Consider the following 17644-nt stretch of genomic DNA (forward strand, 5'->3'; position numbering starts at 1 on the left):
AAAATCAAATATCACCTTGTGTTATACAACGCAATTGTGTCCGTTGTGAACAAAAAAAAAAACACCCCAAAAGAGAGAGACAGACTACTGTTAGCACCAAGCAGAGCCACAAGGGCTGTGCTTCCAAGATGCTTTGGGAAAAGGGATGTCCAAGTCAACAGCCTGCGGAAAGGCAGCTCTCTCCAAAGAATCCAATGGTCTCGGGACACGATTCCCATTCCTACAGTGCAAAAGCAGCATCTCCAGTCCAATATTAAGAACGGGGGAAAGATCCAGGAAAGTAGCACGACCGCTCCGCAGTACTCGAGAGAGATTCCGCCAAAATGGACACTATTCAAGGTAAGCCCATTTCAATATTGTCCCTCGGGATCTGGCGCCAGGATGAGCACGCAGCTAGTCAGACAAGTCCACGACTCCTCCGACTGCAATGAAGAGACGAACTCACTTGCTGGCAGATCCGGAGAGGGGCTTCCTTCGGCTGTTCTCCAGCACCCCTCATCTCCGATGCCGGCTGTGGCCAGGGTGGTCTCTGTCGTAGCGGTGGCCCGGCCTCTCGTACGAGTGGGGCCGCTCGGGCCGCTGATCCCTGTAGTAGTGGCTCTTCTTCTTGTACTTCCCAGAGTGGTCGGAACGCTCCCGCGAGCGGCTGCGCGACCGTGAGGAGCTCCGGCTGCGCGACTTCCGCTGCTTGGGGGAGGCGTACTTGTAGCTCTGGGCCTTCTTGTAGCTCCTCACCTTGGAGCCTTTGTAGCTGGAGCTGCTGTGGTTGAACTGCCGTGGGGGAGAATCGCTGCGGCTTCTCGAGCGGCTGTGAGATTTGGAGCCGCTTGACGGGGAATAGCTCTCGCTCTTCCTGTCAGGAGGAGGAAAAACAAGCATTACGTTTCCTGCCGAGCATCTTGTTTGTGGGCTTCCTAGAGGCACCTGGTTGGCCACTGTGTGAACAGACTGCTGCACTTGATGGGCCTTGGTTGGATCCAGAAGGGCTTTTCTTGTATTCTTATAACTTGGAAGGCTTTAAGAGGGGTGTGGACAATCCTATGGAGAGTTCCTCCAGTCTAAACCCATGAAAATGAATGGGCTTAGACTGGAGTAACTCTCCTTAGGATTGCACTGTCAGTCACCAAAAAAAGGTCTCAACGGCAAAAGTCCTCACTGTGCTGCGGCATTTTTAAAAAGAGGCCAGCATGCAGGAAGCTCTTCCTGCTCAGCCTATATTCTAAGCAGGAGACAGAGACCTCATTCTTGAGAGGGCACCTCTCTTCTCAGATCGGTTTTCTGTCGTGTCCGTCCCACCCCCCCGCCAAGCACTCAAGCACCTACCTTTGTTTCGGAGTTGGTGACCTCGAAGGAGACCTGGAATAACTTGGGTCCCTGCTTCCACTCCGGCTCCTGCTCTCTCTGCCTTTCTGGACGCTGCAAGGAACACAAGAAAGCAAGACGGTCAGGAGTCAAGCGGCACCACGTGCCGGGTCTCAATCACACATCCACAAGTCCAGGCAACACTGGGAATAATCTCATTGGCTGAATGAGGGGCTGAGTTCCAATCCAGCCCTTCCCCAGTACCATTTTATGGCTGATACATGCTGTGGTCTAGGTTGAGAACATTGAGAGCAGAACTTGGGAATGGGCGCCATGTTTCCTGCAGATTCTCAAGTGTGTGTGTGTGTGTGTTTTGAAGAGCCTGCCGGCTCCATCCTTCCATTCTGTAGTTCCTCCTCCCCGGCTGCAAGTTGGCATTTCTGGGGAAGCCCTCAAAGGCCCACGGACAGATGACTGGGACAGGCCTCTTACCCGTTGACCGGACTGTTGGACTTCACCCTCTTCATCGCTTCCATTTTCCTTTTGGTGTTTTTGATCACCTGTACAGCAAGCGGAGAAGGCTTGGTGCCTTTATTTTCTTTTGGAGATTCTGGAGTAGGGAAGAAAAGAGAATCCAGTCAGCAGCTTCTTAGGAAAGCTACATCTGAGCATCACTGCTTAAACCGTTTCTAGGATCGGGGCACTCAAGATGCCCGGTTTTCCCACACAATAAAAAAACCCTCTATTAAGCAGCAGGCCAAGGGCATTAATAAAAAAAGAGCAACTCAAGCACCACATGGGGAGTAGAAGAAGAGTTCATTTTTATATGCCGACTTTCTCTACCACTTAAGGAAGACCCAAACTGGCTTTCAATCACCTTCCCTTCCCCTCCCAACAGACACCCTGTGAGGTAGGTGGGGCTGAGAGAGCTCTTAATAGAACTGTGACTAGCCCAAGGTCACCCAGCTGGCTTCATGTGTAGGAGTGGAGGAACAAATACAGTTCACCAGATCAGCCTCCACCACTCATGTGGGGAATCAAACTCGGTTCTCCAGATTAAAATCCACCACTCCAAACCATCACTCTTAACCACTACACCACGCTGGCACTGGCCAACGGCGAATGCAAAGCAAGCGAAAGCCAAGTTGAAACGAGGTGCCAACCAAGTGACATTTGACAGCTACAACCAGCACATTTCAGGTGAATGACAGCACACACCACAATCACCTTCATAAAAAAAAAAAAAAAAACCTAAAGGAATTTTAAGGACAAGCAAGCGGACTTCACCCACAGCAATTAACACAATAAAGAGGATAGTGGCCAATGATATTTATTGTTAACAAGGCCTGGCCCCTCACACACAGATAGGAAAATTGGACTCTGATCTTTTGTTCTGTTCTACCGATGGAAGAGCAGTCAGGAATCAATGACCTGGAGTTTTGAGTTGGGGCTCGCACGAGGCCAGGAGCGGCCCCGACCCTCAGACTGAACCACAGCTTTCCACGTGCTGCATGTGAAGACCGGGCTTCTGTTAGACGTGCATCTAAGACTCATACAAGGGTTTCATAACAAGTAATACCAACCAGTTTTGGGGGCAGGAGAAAATCCCGATACGGCGTCCAAGCTGGGCGTCCCGTCCGTTAGCAGGCCTTTCGCATGGGCTTTGGCCTCTTCAATGGCCAGCCTCTTCTTCTCTACTCTGCTTTCCAAAACAGCCAAGTCCACCTGAAAAACACAAGGGGATTCTTTACGTAACGTCGGACGAGCACAACCACTCTGGCCTGCGGGCTTACAATGCTAAAGGAACAAGGGAAGGAGATCCCTAATGAAGCCGCATGTTCCAAAAAGGAGTACCCCGGCAGAGCCTGCAAGAGACGCAATGCAGGCCCATGCGTGCAAAGTAGCTACCATGCCCCATGGAGATTTTTTTGCCAATTAGGGTGAGGGCAGATGAGGGGAACAGCATTGAGGACTCGCCCATTTCACAGGGCAAGCAAGTTACGTTGGCAGGCAAGCAGCAGTTTGGGGAGGGGCTGTGGCTCAGAGGTAGAGCATCTGCTTGGCATGCAGAGGGTTTCAGGTTCAATCCCCGGCATCTCCAGTTAAAGGGACTAGGCAAGTAGGTGATGTGAAAGGCCTCTGCCTGAGACCATGGAGAGCCGCTGCTGGTCTGAGTAGACAATACTGACTTTGATGGACCAGGGGTCTGACTCAGTATAAGGCAGCTTCATGCATTCCACTGGGCAGATCTCTGACAACAGAAAACCTAATTCACAGGGCAGGAAGGTGGGCAATGCTACACCCATGGCATGCGTGCACCATGCCAACTTTTGGGATGCAGCACAGGACAGGTGTACACCAGTCCAAGCCACAATTAGGAACTAATGTATAAAACCAAAAAAGGGGGAGAGAGCATCTCAGATGTCCCAGTGCACAGACACACAAAAGCAATTTAGTTCTCTCTTCACACGCCCCCTCCCCTCCCAAGCAATAGGGAATCCTGAGACCTAAGAAGCAGCGCACCTTTTTCCGAGTATACAGCTGCAAGATTTTTATGCAGATCTCCTGAATCTCCTCTTCGGTCGCTCCAAAGAGTAGAAACCAGTGAGGGCGACTTGGAAGGGGTATCTGTAAGCAAAACAGGACATGTGGCTCAGTGGTAGAACCTCTGCTTGGCATGCAGAAGGTCCCAGGTTCAATCCCCGGGATCTCTAGTTAAAGGGACTAGGCAAGTAGGTGATGTGAAAGACCTCTGCCTGAGACCCTAGAGAGCTGCTTCTGGTCTGAGTAGACGATACTGACTTGGATGGACCAAGGGTTTGATTCAGTATAAGGCAGCCTCATGTGTATATATAGTTAAAATATAGTTAAAAAGAAATGCATCAAGTCAGCACGTAAAGGACAGTAAGTCAGGTAGCCAGGCAGAAGGTCCTGGTCATCACACACCTCATCTCACCTCTACAGGTGGGGCACAAAGTGCAGCACTTAGGACCAAGATTGGAAGGGCTGGACAGTACAGGAGAAGCAAGTCCCTCAAGTACCCTATGTGTTAAGTGCCGTCACATCGCAGTCGACTTATGGTGACCCCTTTTGGGGTTTTCATGGCAAGAGACTAGCAGAGGTGGTTTGCCAGTGCCTTCCTCTGGACAGCAACCCTAGTATTTCTTGGTTGTCTCCCATCCAAATACTAACCAGGGCTGACCCTGCTTAGCTTCTGAGATCTGACGAGATCAGGCTAGCCTGGGCCATCTAGGTCAGGGCTGAACTACCCTACCCACAAGTTATTTATTTAAGAGATTTTTATCTCTATTTATTCAAGAGATTTATTTAAGAGATTTTTATAATGCCTTTTGAACCCTGCTTTTTACAACTAAATTAATAAATAATCAATGTAAAATAAAAGAGAGCCACTCCGCCATGGAAGCTTGCCGGGTGACCCTGGGCCAGTCACACACACTCAGCCTTGACCCTGGTAAGTATTTGGGTTGGAGACCTCCAAGGAATACCAGGGGTGTGACGTGGAGGCCGGCAATGGGAAACGACCTCCGAACCTCTCTTGACTTGAAAACCCCACCAGGGGTCACTACAAGTCAGCAACCCCCCCAAAAAAAACCCAATCAAGACAGATAGACCAACCTCCAGGGTCCTAGCAGCAAGGTAGATACAGGCACAAGCAATGCTCTCAGGGTGGAACCTCACAAAGACGTCTGTCCGCAGGCTGTCGTTCATATAGTTCCTAGGATGACAAAAGAAGAGAAGGCCGAAGTTGCAGCAGATGTACAGATCCCTCCTTTGGCTATGCTAGTTTTTTACTCTATTGCAGCTATCTAAGCATTCTACAGCTACGTTTGAAGTCTAGATAACCCTGTGAAATCTGACAGGCGAGAAGAGAAAGCTTCCTTCCAGGGAAGTGCTCCTCTTGGGAGTGTATCAACAGGCTGCTGGAATTTGTGAAAGAGAACCAATTTCAACTTTACTTTTCTCCCTGTTATGATCTACTTGCCTGTTCTCATGCAAACCATAATGATTTTTTTTTAATTCAGACACAACCCGTGGCATATTTTAAGAAATCTGATCCAACTCTAGGCTTCATCCCATTGAGGACAGCAGAACGCGGGCTTGAGATAGACAGTCTGAAGTTGCAGGTCCGAATGGAGGCTTCTTCAGGATCCTTTAGCTCTCTCATGCTTTTCAACAGACCCATTTTTCCCGAACGCGCACAACTGCACAAATCCCTTCAGAGGGGCAAGACAGTCCCAGAGGTTCAATCCAGATGTTTGGCAGCGTCGCAGCCGAAGATGCCGAGTTCACGCCTCTTGATTCCGATGGCTTGGCGCTGGATCACTTCCAGATTGCCCCACAGTGACAACGTTTCTTTAAAACTGAATGTTCATAGAGTGAGGAAACTGCAAAAACATTCCACACGGCTAACAGTCAGTACACGTTACATATTTCTCCCCTGAAAGGAAGTCTGAAAACACAGAAACTTTTTTTTGCAGCTAACGTGTGCAAGATCCCAGCAAGCACAAATTATTTTCTAAAAAAATTCACTGTCCAAGCAGCACGTCAGACAATAACTGAAGTATGACCCAGAACAAAGGCATCTAGTAGCCAGAGATGACCATTGGAGATGCATTATGAGCATCAGATTTGCAATGACTGAATTAACACGGGGTGACCCCAGATTATGAGTCTCCGTTGCCTTAAATCAAGCCATGCGCAGGCAACTGGAGGAGGTGCTACATGGGTTGTTACAATGGAGGCGGCCAAACCAACAGAGGATTTGGGGTACCACCCCCATTGTTGTTCCTCAATAAAACAAATCTGAAGGGTCAGAAATATTATTCCCGACCTTGCTGGAGAAATTTCAGAAGATTTTTTAAATAGATTGGACTGGATGCCCTCCAGCTTCCAAAATGGCACATTAACAGAACAAGGGCTGGTTTGCATTCCACCTCTGACTGGCCCTGCCGTACTGGGACATGGGACAGACCTCAGCTATGCATTCAAGACAGAGAATTCTTTAGAATGTTTTCAGGTTGCTCAAATACTGGCTAGGCCTGGAATGCCCATGGATGAAGACTTTGGTGCCTGAAGCCTCTGCACTGAATGCTTGTGTAGCCGAGACTTTTCCCGCTAGCTCTTTATTCTTTTCTCCAGCAGACTGCTGTCCACAGCCAGGACCCTAAGAGCTACTGTGGCGCAAAAGGAGCCCCCCTTCCCCAAATAGCTGATCCTCACAATGCATCAAGATGGTTTTGGAAATCTCCCATTGCAAAGGCAGTTTGATGAAAGGCATGGGGACACCAGGAATATGGAAACAGTTCATCAGATCTTGCCCCTTAAGTTTTAAAAGTACAGGAGAAATTTAGTGCTAAGCAGTCTAGGGGGGGATAGGAACACTTAACATATGAAGAAGAGTTGGTTTGTATATGCCGACTTTCTCTACCACTTAAGGGAGAGTCAAACCGGCTTACAATCACCTTCCCTTCCCCTCCCCACAACAGATGCCCTGTGAGGTAGGTGGGGCTGAGAGGGCTCTAAGAGAGCTGTGACTAGCCCAAGGTCACCCAGCTGGTTTCATGTGTTGGGAGTGGGGAAACCAACCCGGTTCTCCAGATTAGCCTCCACCACTCCTGTGGAGGAGTGGGGAATCAAGCCCGGTTCTCCAGATCAGACTCCACCGGCTCCAAACCACTGCTCTTAACCACACCATTAATGCTTTTTATTGCAAATACGGAATTTTTTAAAAAAATTAATTCAAGTACCAAAATTTTACGTCAAGTGCAATAACCAGCATCCTTAGAACTCAACCTCCCCCTCCCGCCTCTCACCCACTAACTTAAAAACTCAAGTTTAATAAAGGTTTGTGTTTTTTTGCATTCTAAAGACATAAAACACAGCATCAGGCATCTCAACAGTAATGCATTCATGATTCAAACTTATCTGTAAAGTGCACAAATACAACTTTTTTTATCAAGTTTGGAAAAAAAAATCACAAGCAGAAGTCGGCCAGTTTTAACTCTACTAGCGTACGCATACCACCTGTCTAGAGCCAGCCTTCTCTCTGCGAAGCCTGCTTTGGTTTGACTGAAGACGGCAGTTATCCCTGCACCAGAACGATTGGGCAGCAGAGGAGAAGTCTTAGTCACTTACCCTCAGAGGCTACCCTTCGATCAAAAGAGTACAGAAAATTAGAGTCAAAAGAGGTTCTCCTTCAAGGCAGCACCACACAGTTCAGTCAGCAGACATACCAATGGCTTTTAGAACAACTTTCACATCATGTCAGTTTCACAGGTTATCCTCTGTCATCTTTCTTATAAAAAGCAACCCATTCCAAGACCCGAGGCGTTAAATCTTGTATCACTGCAGGATGTACAGGCATGTATTCAACAGACTGTGTTATCGGACCATTTTTCAAATAAAATGATAGTGCTCGGTGAGACCTTCCCGCCCCACTTCCTATCTTCGGCACAAAGCTAAGATAGCTCAGGGGGAAACTCCATGTTCAGAAGCAGCGTACCTTTGTGTACTACAAACAAGCAGAAGGCGGCTGCCTTCAGATCCTGTTTGTGAGCACGCTCAGGCCACCTGCCTTGGACACTGAACGCTGAACCATGGCTCTGATTCAGCACGGCCGTTCATACATTCACGGAAACAATCCCGTAGCAATCTCTGCTGAGAAGGGACCGAACCGGCGGGAGTCAAGGAAGAAAAAGCCAAGGGGGGGGGGGGGGCGTGTGTGAAGGTTAAAAGCTCGCTTACCATTTAATACAGGGCCTGAATCTTTAACAAAGAGTCCCATCAACTTGAGGTGGCAGAAGCGGCGTGCCAGGTTAACACTGGAACCTCGCTCCTGCCATGAATGTGGCAGCGGAGCATACATGTAACTTCCCCTAAACATGACAGTTCTGCGCCAGTGCCCTGCTCTTCTCAACAGAAAGAAGGAACAGCAACTTACCATGACGTCTGGACCAGGTGTTGGTTACGTTCACATTCTAATACCTGAAGGTACATAACGATTATCTGGAAGATACGGGTGACGGAGTTATACAGGTGATTGGGTTATGGACAAAGGTTATAGTTTAGGCGGCTGGGGTCAACCAGGCTTATTCTAGTCTGGGTACGCATCCTTGTGGGACTCCAGGGAATCCGCAAAATGCCAAGCACAGACGGAGAAGCAATACACAAACATCTGAATGCAGAGCATGACCTTTCCTCCTCTGTACTCCATCTGGCCTGGTCTCCTAAGAGTATGGTTCTAATCTACAGGCAGACATCTCCTAATGCTCCCCAAAATTCCCGAAGAGTTTGCGTGCCTTCCATCTATACGCCCACCTCAAAACATACAGGAGCGACTGGTGAGGAGAGAAGAAACGTCAGCGCCCTTTCCCTGACATAATTCTCATGAATTAGGATTATCGCAATATGGTTTAGCGGATTGGCTTTCCTGCTGCGATTCAGTTAGGACATCAGGCACTCTCTCATCTGCCTGAACGGACCCTGAATAATTTTGAATGGAAATAGATAAATCCACCTATCTTATGTGCTGCTGGTACTTTTGCCTGCTTGCATATCTGTTGTTTGTATCTGTTTTCATTGCATTTGTTTGACATCACCACTCTAATTTGTTTTCCTTTTTGGCAAAACAGTATCTTGTCACAACATAATATTGTCACAATATGGTTTGTTGTAATTTTAAAATGATACTACCCGCCCTGAGCCAGCTTGCTAGGAATGGCGGGTTATAAGTCCAATAAATAAATAAATAAATGTTTTGCCATTAGTTATTCGCTTCCTATGCGCTGTCCTGCCCCTCCAAATACATACGCTGTGGCACACAAGAGTGGCACAGTCTCTGACTCCGGCAAGCGTGCTGCAGATTCACACCCAGTTGGGCTGGCCACCACTGCCCTGACAGTTTAAGGAAAATCGATGGGAGTCGGTCTACTTTCTAAAACTGGTGTGTTCAAATCTCAAGGCAGCCAGGGGGCTTTAACGGCAACAGTGCATCCATCGTTACCTACCTGCGTAAGAATAAACTGCCTAATAAGGACTCGGGCGGTTAAGTCTAACCCGCACTCAAACTCTGAAGCCACGAGTCTTTGCTCAAAGGAAACACAGAATTAACAAATAAGACTGTCTTGGGACGAGAAACAAAGGCGGCGAATGCCACTATCGTTCATCTACAATGCATGAAGCACAGGCCGTGCTTCTGCCAGTTCATAATGAAGGCTAATCAGAACTTCTGGCAATTCACAGAATAGGTGGGAAGGTGGGAGGGGAGAGAAGAGACACAAACCTTATGAGGGTGCTTGACGTGCACACAGAACCCTAACTCCTTCAGAACTCTCCTCTCAGCCTTTATGATTTGGTTCTTCAAGTTGACGTACTCTTGATCCAGTATTAGAGGCACAGGCTTCCTGTTTGGAAAAGAAGGGAGGCTGTGAAGCGGCAGCCCGGAACAAGAGAAGACTGAGCTCTGCAATACGAGTAACCTGGCTGGGTTGTCATAGTATTTCAACTCAACTACGTGGGCGTGTGATGGAATCAACCGAAAAGGGGACAAATCTTGGTGCAAGACCTTTGAAGACCACCACCGTGCTCATTCAAGGTATTCTCCCATTGCATGACTGGTTCAAAGCAGGTGCACCGCTGTGATTCAATTAGACCCCCCCCTCCCCAACCCTGGTCTCCCATCGATGTGTACACAAGTCACAGATAAACAGAAAATGTTCTCTTTCATTTACTTGTATTATGATACATCCCACGGGCTCTGACTGAAACACACCAATGTCAACAATTTTACATTTAAGGCTTCCTCCCGGGTCCTTTTTTTTTGGGGGGGGGGTGTTCTTGCCAGAGGACTTCCTAATAGCTCTCTCCTTCCTCTGGCCTGGTGAGTGGGGCCAGAATACCCTCTCCCTTACAGGCAGAGAGTCTAGCCCGCTCTTGTGGATGGGCTGAGAACAAAATTATACACTGAGCTAGGCTACTCCAGCTATGCGCTCTTTGTGCAACACACAAACTGACTTGGGCTGGAATCTGGGATAGCCTTGCAAAAAAGGGGGGATCAGTGGTGACCACCACAGAAATGGAGGGGGAGGAAGGAGTGGGGGGGGGGGAAGTGGCCTTTTGAGTTCTTACTGCTACCCCCTGAGTAGTTAACTATCTTGGCTTCCCATTCCTTGGATCGTTTGGGCATGAAGATGACCCCCTTACGTGTTCTTACACTTACTTTTTCTCTCTCAGATGCCGAAGTCGGTGAAATACATTAATCACATCCCTTATACGTCTTGGTGCTTCTTCAATTTTTGAGGCCAGATGGACACAGGCCATCGACACATGCTGAAAGAGAAGCACGGGCAACGTATTAGGCTTTATTCCAGGCCCAAGTTGCCGGAGGAGGGAAAAAGGTTCTAGCACTCACTACCAAAATAGAAGATTAGACTGTTATATGGGGGGGGGGGGAGAAAGGGCTTTTGGATTACTTCCAACTAATACTTTTTTTTGGAAGTATACTCATGTTCAACGGAGATTAATGGACATTATTAGTATCAATCAATCATAATTTATTATGGTCATGGACCATCAATTAAAAGAAATTATTAGTAAAATAATCTTATGACTGAAGAAGAGTTGGTTTTTATATGCCGACTTTCTCTACCACTTAAGGGAGACTCAAACCGGCTTACAATCACCTTCCCCTCCGGGGCTGAGAGAGTGTGACTAGCCCAAGGTCACCCAGCTGGCTTCGTGAATAGGAGTGGGGAAACAAATCCAGTTCACCAGTTTAGCCTCCACCGCTCATGTGGAAGAGTGGGGAATCAAACCTGGTTCTCCAGATCAGAGTCCACCGCTCCAAGCCACTCCTCTTAACCACTACACCACAAAGCAAAAAAAATTAGTAAGTAGATGATATAAGGAAACAGGAGCTCAGGCTCAGCTTCATACCTCCATGGAATGTTTCACAAATGACTTTGTGTAAAAGAAACGCTGGAACAACACTTGCCCTGTAGCCATGGCCACCTAAGGGAAAAAAAATGCAACGTACACATTAATGCTAATGAAAGATGTTCAGAGAAATCAGAAGCAGATTCCTATCAATCCAAATCGGCAGCACCAGAGATGCTTAATTTTTTTTACATACTACAAGACTTGGGCTTGTTTTCTAAGCAGTAACACTTGAGGAAAGTTAACTTTCCTGCTATCACTTTCCCATTGCAGAGTTTGATGTCTCCCCAAACCGTGTCTATTTCGGGTCAGTGGACTGGGATGGGGGCGCTGCATCAAGGACTGCTGTTGTGCAATAAAATGGTAGTTAGGATGGTTGTTTTAAAAACAGTGGTCCTAATGACTTTGCTTTTTACCTTCAGTTTTCAGCCCTGAACCAATCCAGCAATAACAGTACAACCGGCTTAGATCACTGCTGCCTTATCACACTTTCCCAACTAAATGGCAAAGTCACCACAAACGTGGACTCCAAATCACATGGCGTTTCTTCAGACAGCCCAGATGCACTTGATTTCCCAAATCTGACACAAAACCAGAGTTCGGGGGGGGGGGGGAGTGAAAACAGCTGGTTGTCTGACAATATTCAAAGATGCCCCAATCAATCCCATCTCACCCCTTTGACATATGCTTATACATCTTCAACGCTTCTGGACTTGGAACCTGCTTTTAAATTCCAGGCAGTGGCACAGGACATCCTGAAATGCAAGCCTGTGACAGGAGCATGAGTTATAACCTCACGTGTCTGTGTTGGGGGAAACACCCTCTGTGACTGAAGTGTGTGCCAAAACACCTGAGGACTGACTGGCACCCTGCTGATCTACACACGTGCAACCCGGGAGTCGGTCCTTTCCAAAAGCAACCAAAAAAACAGGTGAGCTCAACAGAGACTGCAACCCGCTTGAGGATCTTGAACCGTGGCTTGAAGATCACTTGTGCTGCAGGACTGCAACTGGGAATATTACTGATGAACCCACATGCAGAACTTCTGGGCTCCAACACAAAAGAGATGGGATGGTGGCAAACCAACAGTTATTGTACAATGTACTGCAAACAATGCGAGTGTTTTTGGTTTCTCCCACTCGCTTTAGTGTCTGGTACACAGAGAATCTGAAATATTTATTCAGCATCAATATGAAACCTAACACTTTACTGATTTACAAATATCATACCAGTAGATAAACTCTCCAACTATTCTGTTCACCTGCATGGCTGTTACTCCATACTCTCTACCTTAAGCCTTTAAAGAACAACAAGTTAGTCAGACAGGAACTCCACATACAGGCACACTCACAACCCTTTAAAAACATTACATCAGAAGTGGCCCTAAACGGAAACCAAAAGCTTATTTGCCTAAAAAGAAGAATTTAGGAATTGGAAAGGCAGAACACAAAGTGGAAATCACGTCCTCAACGTCAGTGATGTTAATCCCCTTCAAAAAGGCAGTAATCCGCAGGCTCGGCAAGCATGCATGACTAGCAAGGGAGGAGACTGTTACATCATCCACTTCCCGGAAGGGAGCTGGGTTAATGCCGGGAACCTCCATTATACTCAAAAGGGAATTTTCTGCCCTCCACCTTGCCCTGGCAGGGAAGATCTCAAACCTGTAGAGCATTCTTGTGAAACTTAAGACCCTATGAAGGTCGGGAGTCTGGGGTTCTTTGTCTGAGGGGTCGACTGCACGGCATCTGGAAGAACAAAAGCCCTGCCGCATTCGGCACTAGCAGGGGCTCTGAACAAAGCGGCAGATGCGGCAGCTTTCGAGGGACTCCTCCTCCAAGCCCTTTCCCCAAACAGTTACACCCAGGGGTCAAAGATGCTTGAGACAGACAATCTAGTTTTAAGTGCTCTCACCAACTGCTCTTCCAAACCACTTTCTTTCCAAGAGAACACCACACTCCTAGTCTTTCCCATTTGGGGGCTTCCTCTCCACAAAATGGGCTGTGCTGCCTTTATCATAATGTGGTGTATTTTTTATACTTTTAAACAGATATACATGCAAACAAGCAGAAGAGATAAAAATCTCATAAACTAGTCAGTATGATCTCTCTCACCTTCCCAACTTCTCCCTACAGAATTATATTATTATGGATTTTTTCCCAATTCATAAAAACCAGCCCTCTCCCTGCGCCCATTTTTTGCCTGAGGATTTCCCTTCATTTTTTCCAACAGTACAGTTTGGAGTGGGGGGGACACTGGGAAAAACTCAAATGAAATATTTTTTTCTTTAGGAATGAGTAAAATACTTAAGACATGATTTTACATACTCAAAATGTGTAGCCATTTTTACATAAACAATCTACAGCATTAGACAATAAAGCCTAATTTTACAATAGACGCATACAGCGTTCAAATACATTGTTTAAAGACACATTTTTCTAGAAATGCATATAATGCACTTCTATGGAGTTCAGCATTACGAAGTTTAAACTGTTATCTAAAAATGTCAATAGTCCTACTGTGACAACATAAGAGCATCTAAATAATATACTTCTGTTTACTACACAATTTACATTCTCTATATTCAACTTTTATTTTTTCCCTACATCACAGATGGTAGACACTAAGATCAATACACTAAGGAAGCATGAATCGCATCTCTCTTCTATATGTGATACTGTCACAGTTTTGCTCAAGGAAAACTAAGGCGCTTATATTCTAACTTAATAAAACATTCCAAATAGTAGAACGTTGCATGCAAAGTTATACGTGATGTATTTTTTGCTGTTAAAGTAGTAAAAAAAAGTTTGTATTTGATTACTGAATCATATCAAGGTCCATCTTGCCACTACCATCCGGATTCTAACTGTGGCCAGATGCAGGAAGTGATGGCAACCGTCTACCAGTTTAGCACACAGCTACTGATGTTCAGTGGTATATTGCCTCCCAATAAGGAAATTCCATTTGTAATAACTGTGGCTAAAACAAAAATGAAGGATCATATAACAGATCTTTATTGTGCAGCACCACATATCTGACTGATCAAAATGGAACCTGCCATATACTGCGCTTCTGAAAATGGAGATTCCACTCGTTATCACAGCTAATAGCCACTGATCTTTCTACCTCCACAAATACATCAAATCCTTTCCAAGAATCGCCTTGCTGGGAAGTTCCATCCAAGTTAACAATTTTGTTTTTTGCAGAGGTAAACCAGATGCCTCTGGGAAGTCTAGAAGTAGGGCATGAACTGCCACCACCTCCATCAATCAACACAAGGATGTTATCTTTGAATGTGGAGGTTCTATTCTGAACTCTCATGACCATAAAGAATAGACTTACTGCATTAGACCAAAGGTCTACCCTGATTCTGATTTACTGTTATTGCTGAAATTTTGTGGTAGCAAATATTCAATTTTTAAAAATTTGTTATGGAAGCCATCTTCAGCTGAAGAAAAAGTGGCGAAATACTTAAAAAAAAGAAAAAAGAACTGGGTATATGTCAAAATGGCAACAGCCATCAACAAGCTGTGGAGGTACACCCACACAACTTTGCTACAGGGTCCTTGAAGAGAGCTGCAGGAACATAAAAAGAATGCAGAAACTAATTTCAAAAATTTCTCCCCATCTCTCCACTTCTGATAGGCCAGCCAAGAGCCACATTCCATCTGGAGCTGTTTTTCTTGTATTGTTTGTAAACTGCCCTAGAGATAATTTGATTTAAGGACAGGACACACATCTTCAAAAAGAAAAGGAGAAGCTCTGCAGTTGGAATTCACATGCAAATTTAAGTTTATCAGTCTCGGATTCAATAGGTTTTGGGGTGGCTAGCTGAAGACTAACTTGCTAATTTAATCAGACAGGGAGTTGTCCTCAATGATTAGACCCCTTTTAAAACTGAATCTCTTGCTTACCATCAGTGCTTGGCATTGTAACTTAACTCATGTCTTGGAATGCCAAGCCTTTCCGGCATCTCTTTGTAACACCCTCCCCCTTATGCTTCTGCTCCTTGAGTACATTACTTCATTCATCTGATGAAGTCAACTCTGCCTCACAAAAAGACATGCTACAATGCATTTGTTATTCTGAGTCTATATTGCCGTGTAAACTCTTGTTATTTGAACAATATTCTTCATTTTACTTTTTTTTAAATTAGAACCCCCTTGATTTTTTTAAATGGAAAGGAAAGGTAGAAAATACATATTATATGTATTTAAAGGCAGGGACAAGTAAAATACAATAAATACATGTTGTTTCTACCCTGCTAGCAAACCAAAACCTTCCAATGTAAATATATAAAAACGTTTTAAAAAGGAAGGGTATTACAATATCAACACACAGCAATATTTATAGAAAACTTTGACCAGATAGTAGGATACTAATATCTACATTTTCACTATTTAATTCTACGTTGCCACCCGAATCAACCCAAGTTTCCAAAAATGGTTTCTAACTGAATGCCAAGGTAGAAACACGAAGATGTTTTCACGGCTGCTAACAGGAAGGGTAGGACACCCTTGCCCCGTTTGTTTCCTGTTCCCAGAACTACCTAGGTACGTTGCAGTTTAAAACAAAGATTTTATTCAGCTAACAGACGAACCAGGAGACTCTTTTCTTCCGGGCCATTTACGCCTAGGAGTTTTTTGCCTTGGGGTTGCCCTCTCTAGATGCACATTTTCCCCATCCGAATTCTCCGAACAAGAAGCTCCCATGTAGAGTTTTGAGAATTCAGATGGGGAAAATGTGCATCTAGAGAGCAGCAAATCCAAGGCAAAACCTCCCAGGCATAAATGGCCTGGGCGAGTGTCTCCTGGTTTGTCTGTTAGTCTTAAAGTGCTATATATTCAATGATTGAAATACAATCTTTGAAGGATATCAATAAAATAGTTAAAACCTCTTAGTCTTAAAGTGCTATATATTCAATGATTGAAATACAATCTTTGAAGGATAAGATATCAATAAACTAAAACCTCTGAGTCTTAAAGTGCTACATATTCAATGATTGAAATACAATCTTTGAAGGATATCAATAACATAGTTAAAACCTCTTAGTCTTAAAGTGCTATATATTCAATGATTGAAATACAATCTTTGAAGGATAAGATATCAATAAACTAAAACCTCTGAGTCTTAAAGTGCTACATATTCAATGATTGAAATACAATCTTCGAAGGATATCAATAAAATAGTTAAAACCTCTTAGTCTTAAAGTGCTATATATTCAATGATTGAAATGCAATCTTTGAAGGATAAGATATCAATAAACTAAAACCTCTGAGTCTTAAAGTGCTACATATTCAATGATTGAAATACAATCTTTGAAGGATATCAATAACATAGTTAAAACCTCTTAGTCTTAAAGTGCTATATATTCAATGATTGAAATACAATCTTTGAAGGATATCAATAAACTAAAACCTCTGAGTCTTAAAGTGCTATATATTCAATGATTAAAATACAATCTTTGAAGGATCTCAATAAAATAGTTAAAAGCTCTGAGTCTTAAAGTGCTATATATTCAACGATTAAAAAAAAGATATCGTTCAAAGATTGTATTTTAATCTTTTTTTTTTATTATTTTTTTAATCCGACGTTTCCGCCGAAGAACTCCTTCGCGGGCCGGGGAAGCTCCAGCCCGCTAAAAAGGCCCCCGGCTCCGTCCGCACGAGGAGCTTTCCCCGCTCCCCTCTGCCCCCCCTCCCCGCCCCGTTTTCCAGCCGAGGCCTACCCCTTCCCCTCCCCCACCGCGGCCTACCTGAGGGAGCCGGAGCAGGATGCCGGCGGCCTGGATGAGCTCGCAGCCGGTGACGCGGAGCTGCGCCTCGGTCTCGGCGTCCAGGCCGCTGCCCATGGACGGCGTGAAGCGCACCGCGTCGTCGGGCAGGAGGCAGTTCTCCAGCGTGATGAGCACCCCCGAGTACAGCCGGTCGCCGATGCGGACGGCGCCCGGGGGAGGCGGCTGAGGAGGGGCCAGGCAGCCGCCCGAGGGGAAGGACGACGAGGACGACGACCCCGGGCCGGGCGCCATGCCGGGGCCGGCGCCAGGCCCCGCCAGGACGGCCGCCGCTCCCCCGCCGCCGCCTCCCCCCGCAGCCGCCATTATCATCGCCGCCGCCATCTTGTCTCGACGACGACGTCGCGGATTCACCTCACTCGGGCGGACGAGATCGCCTCTTCCGCTATGCCCGCCCCCCCGCTTCCGCCCTCTCGTCGCTCCTCTCCCTCGCCATTGGCCGCCGGCGACCGGGCTCCGTCCTCCCATTGGACACTGAGGCGCCTCATTGTGACGCAAGGCGAGGAATTCAATCTCTCTCTCCCCCTCCCCCCTCTTGAAACTGGGCGAGAGGGTTAGTCAAGGGGGATGACGAGGGCTCCCGCCATGCAACGCGCG

General features: G+C 46.2%; 2 protein-coding genes across 2 annotated transcripts; both read right to left on the minus strand.

Annotated features, from left to right (window-relative positions):
• Positions 1-467: 467 nt before the first annotated feature.
• On the minus strand, positions 468-7443 carry CCNL2 (cyclin L2). The gene is made up of 7 exons (XM_056865448.1): positions 7348-7443; positions 4939-5038; positions 3826-3930; positions 2886-3027; positions 1795-1912; positions 1324-1416; positions 468-853 (listed from the first exon to the last, which is right to left on the minus strand). Exons 2-7 carry the CDS (start codon positions 5029-5031, stop codon positions 496-498), a joined length of 909 nt encoding a protein of 302 aa, XP_056721426.1. The 5' UTR covers positions 5032-5038; positions 7348-7443; the 3' UTR covers positions 468-495.
• LOC130491729 (cyclin-L1-like) lies at positions 7348-17371 on the minus strand. Its single transcript, XM_056865518.1, has 6 exons — positions 17009-17371; positions 11257-11331; positions 10541-10650; positions 9605-9725; positions 8264-8328; positions 7348-7472 (listed from the first exon to the last, which is right to left on the minus strand). The coding sequence occupies exons 1-6, from the start codon at positions 17369-17371 to the stop codon at positions 7451-7453; spliced, it is 756 nt and encodes a 251-aa protein (XP_056721496.1). The 3' UTR covers positions 7348-7450.
• Between the last annotated feature and the right edge of the window lie 273 nt (positions 17372-17644).

The sequence above is a fragment of the Euleptes europaea genome, chromosome 19, assembly GCF_029931775.1.
Source record: "Euleptes europaea isolate rEulEur1 chromosome 19, rEulEur1.hap1, whole genome shotgun sequence".
Classification (NCBI taxonomy): Eukaryota; Metazoa; Chordata; class Lepidosauria; order Squamata; family Sphaerodactylidae; genus Euleptes; species Euleptes europaea.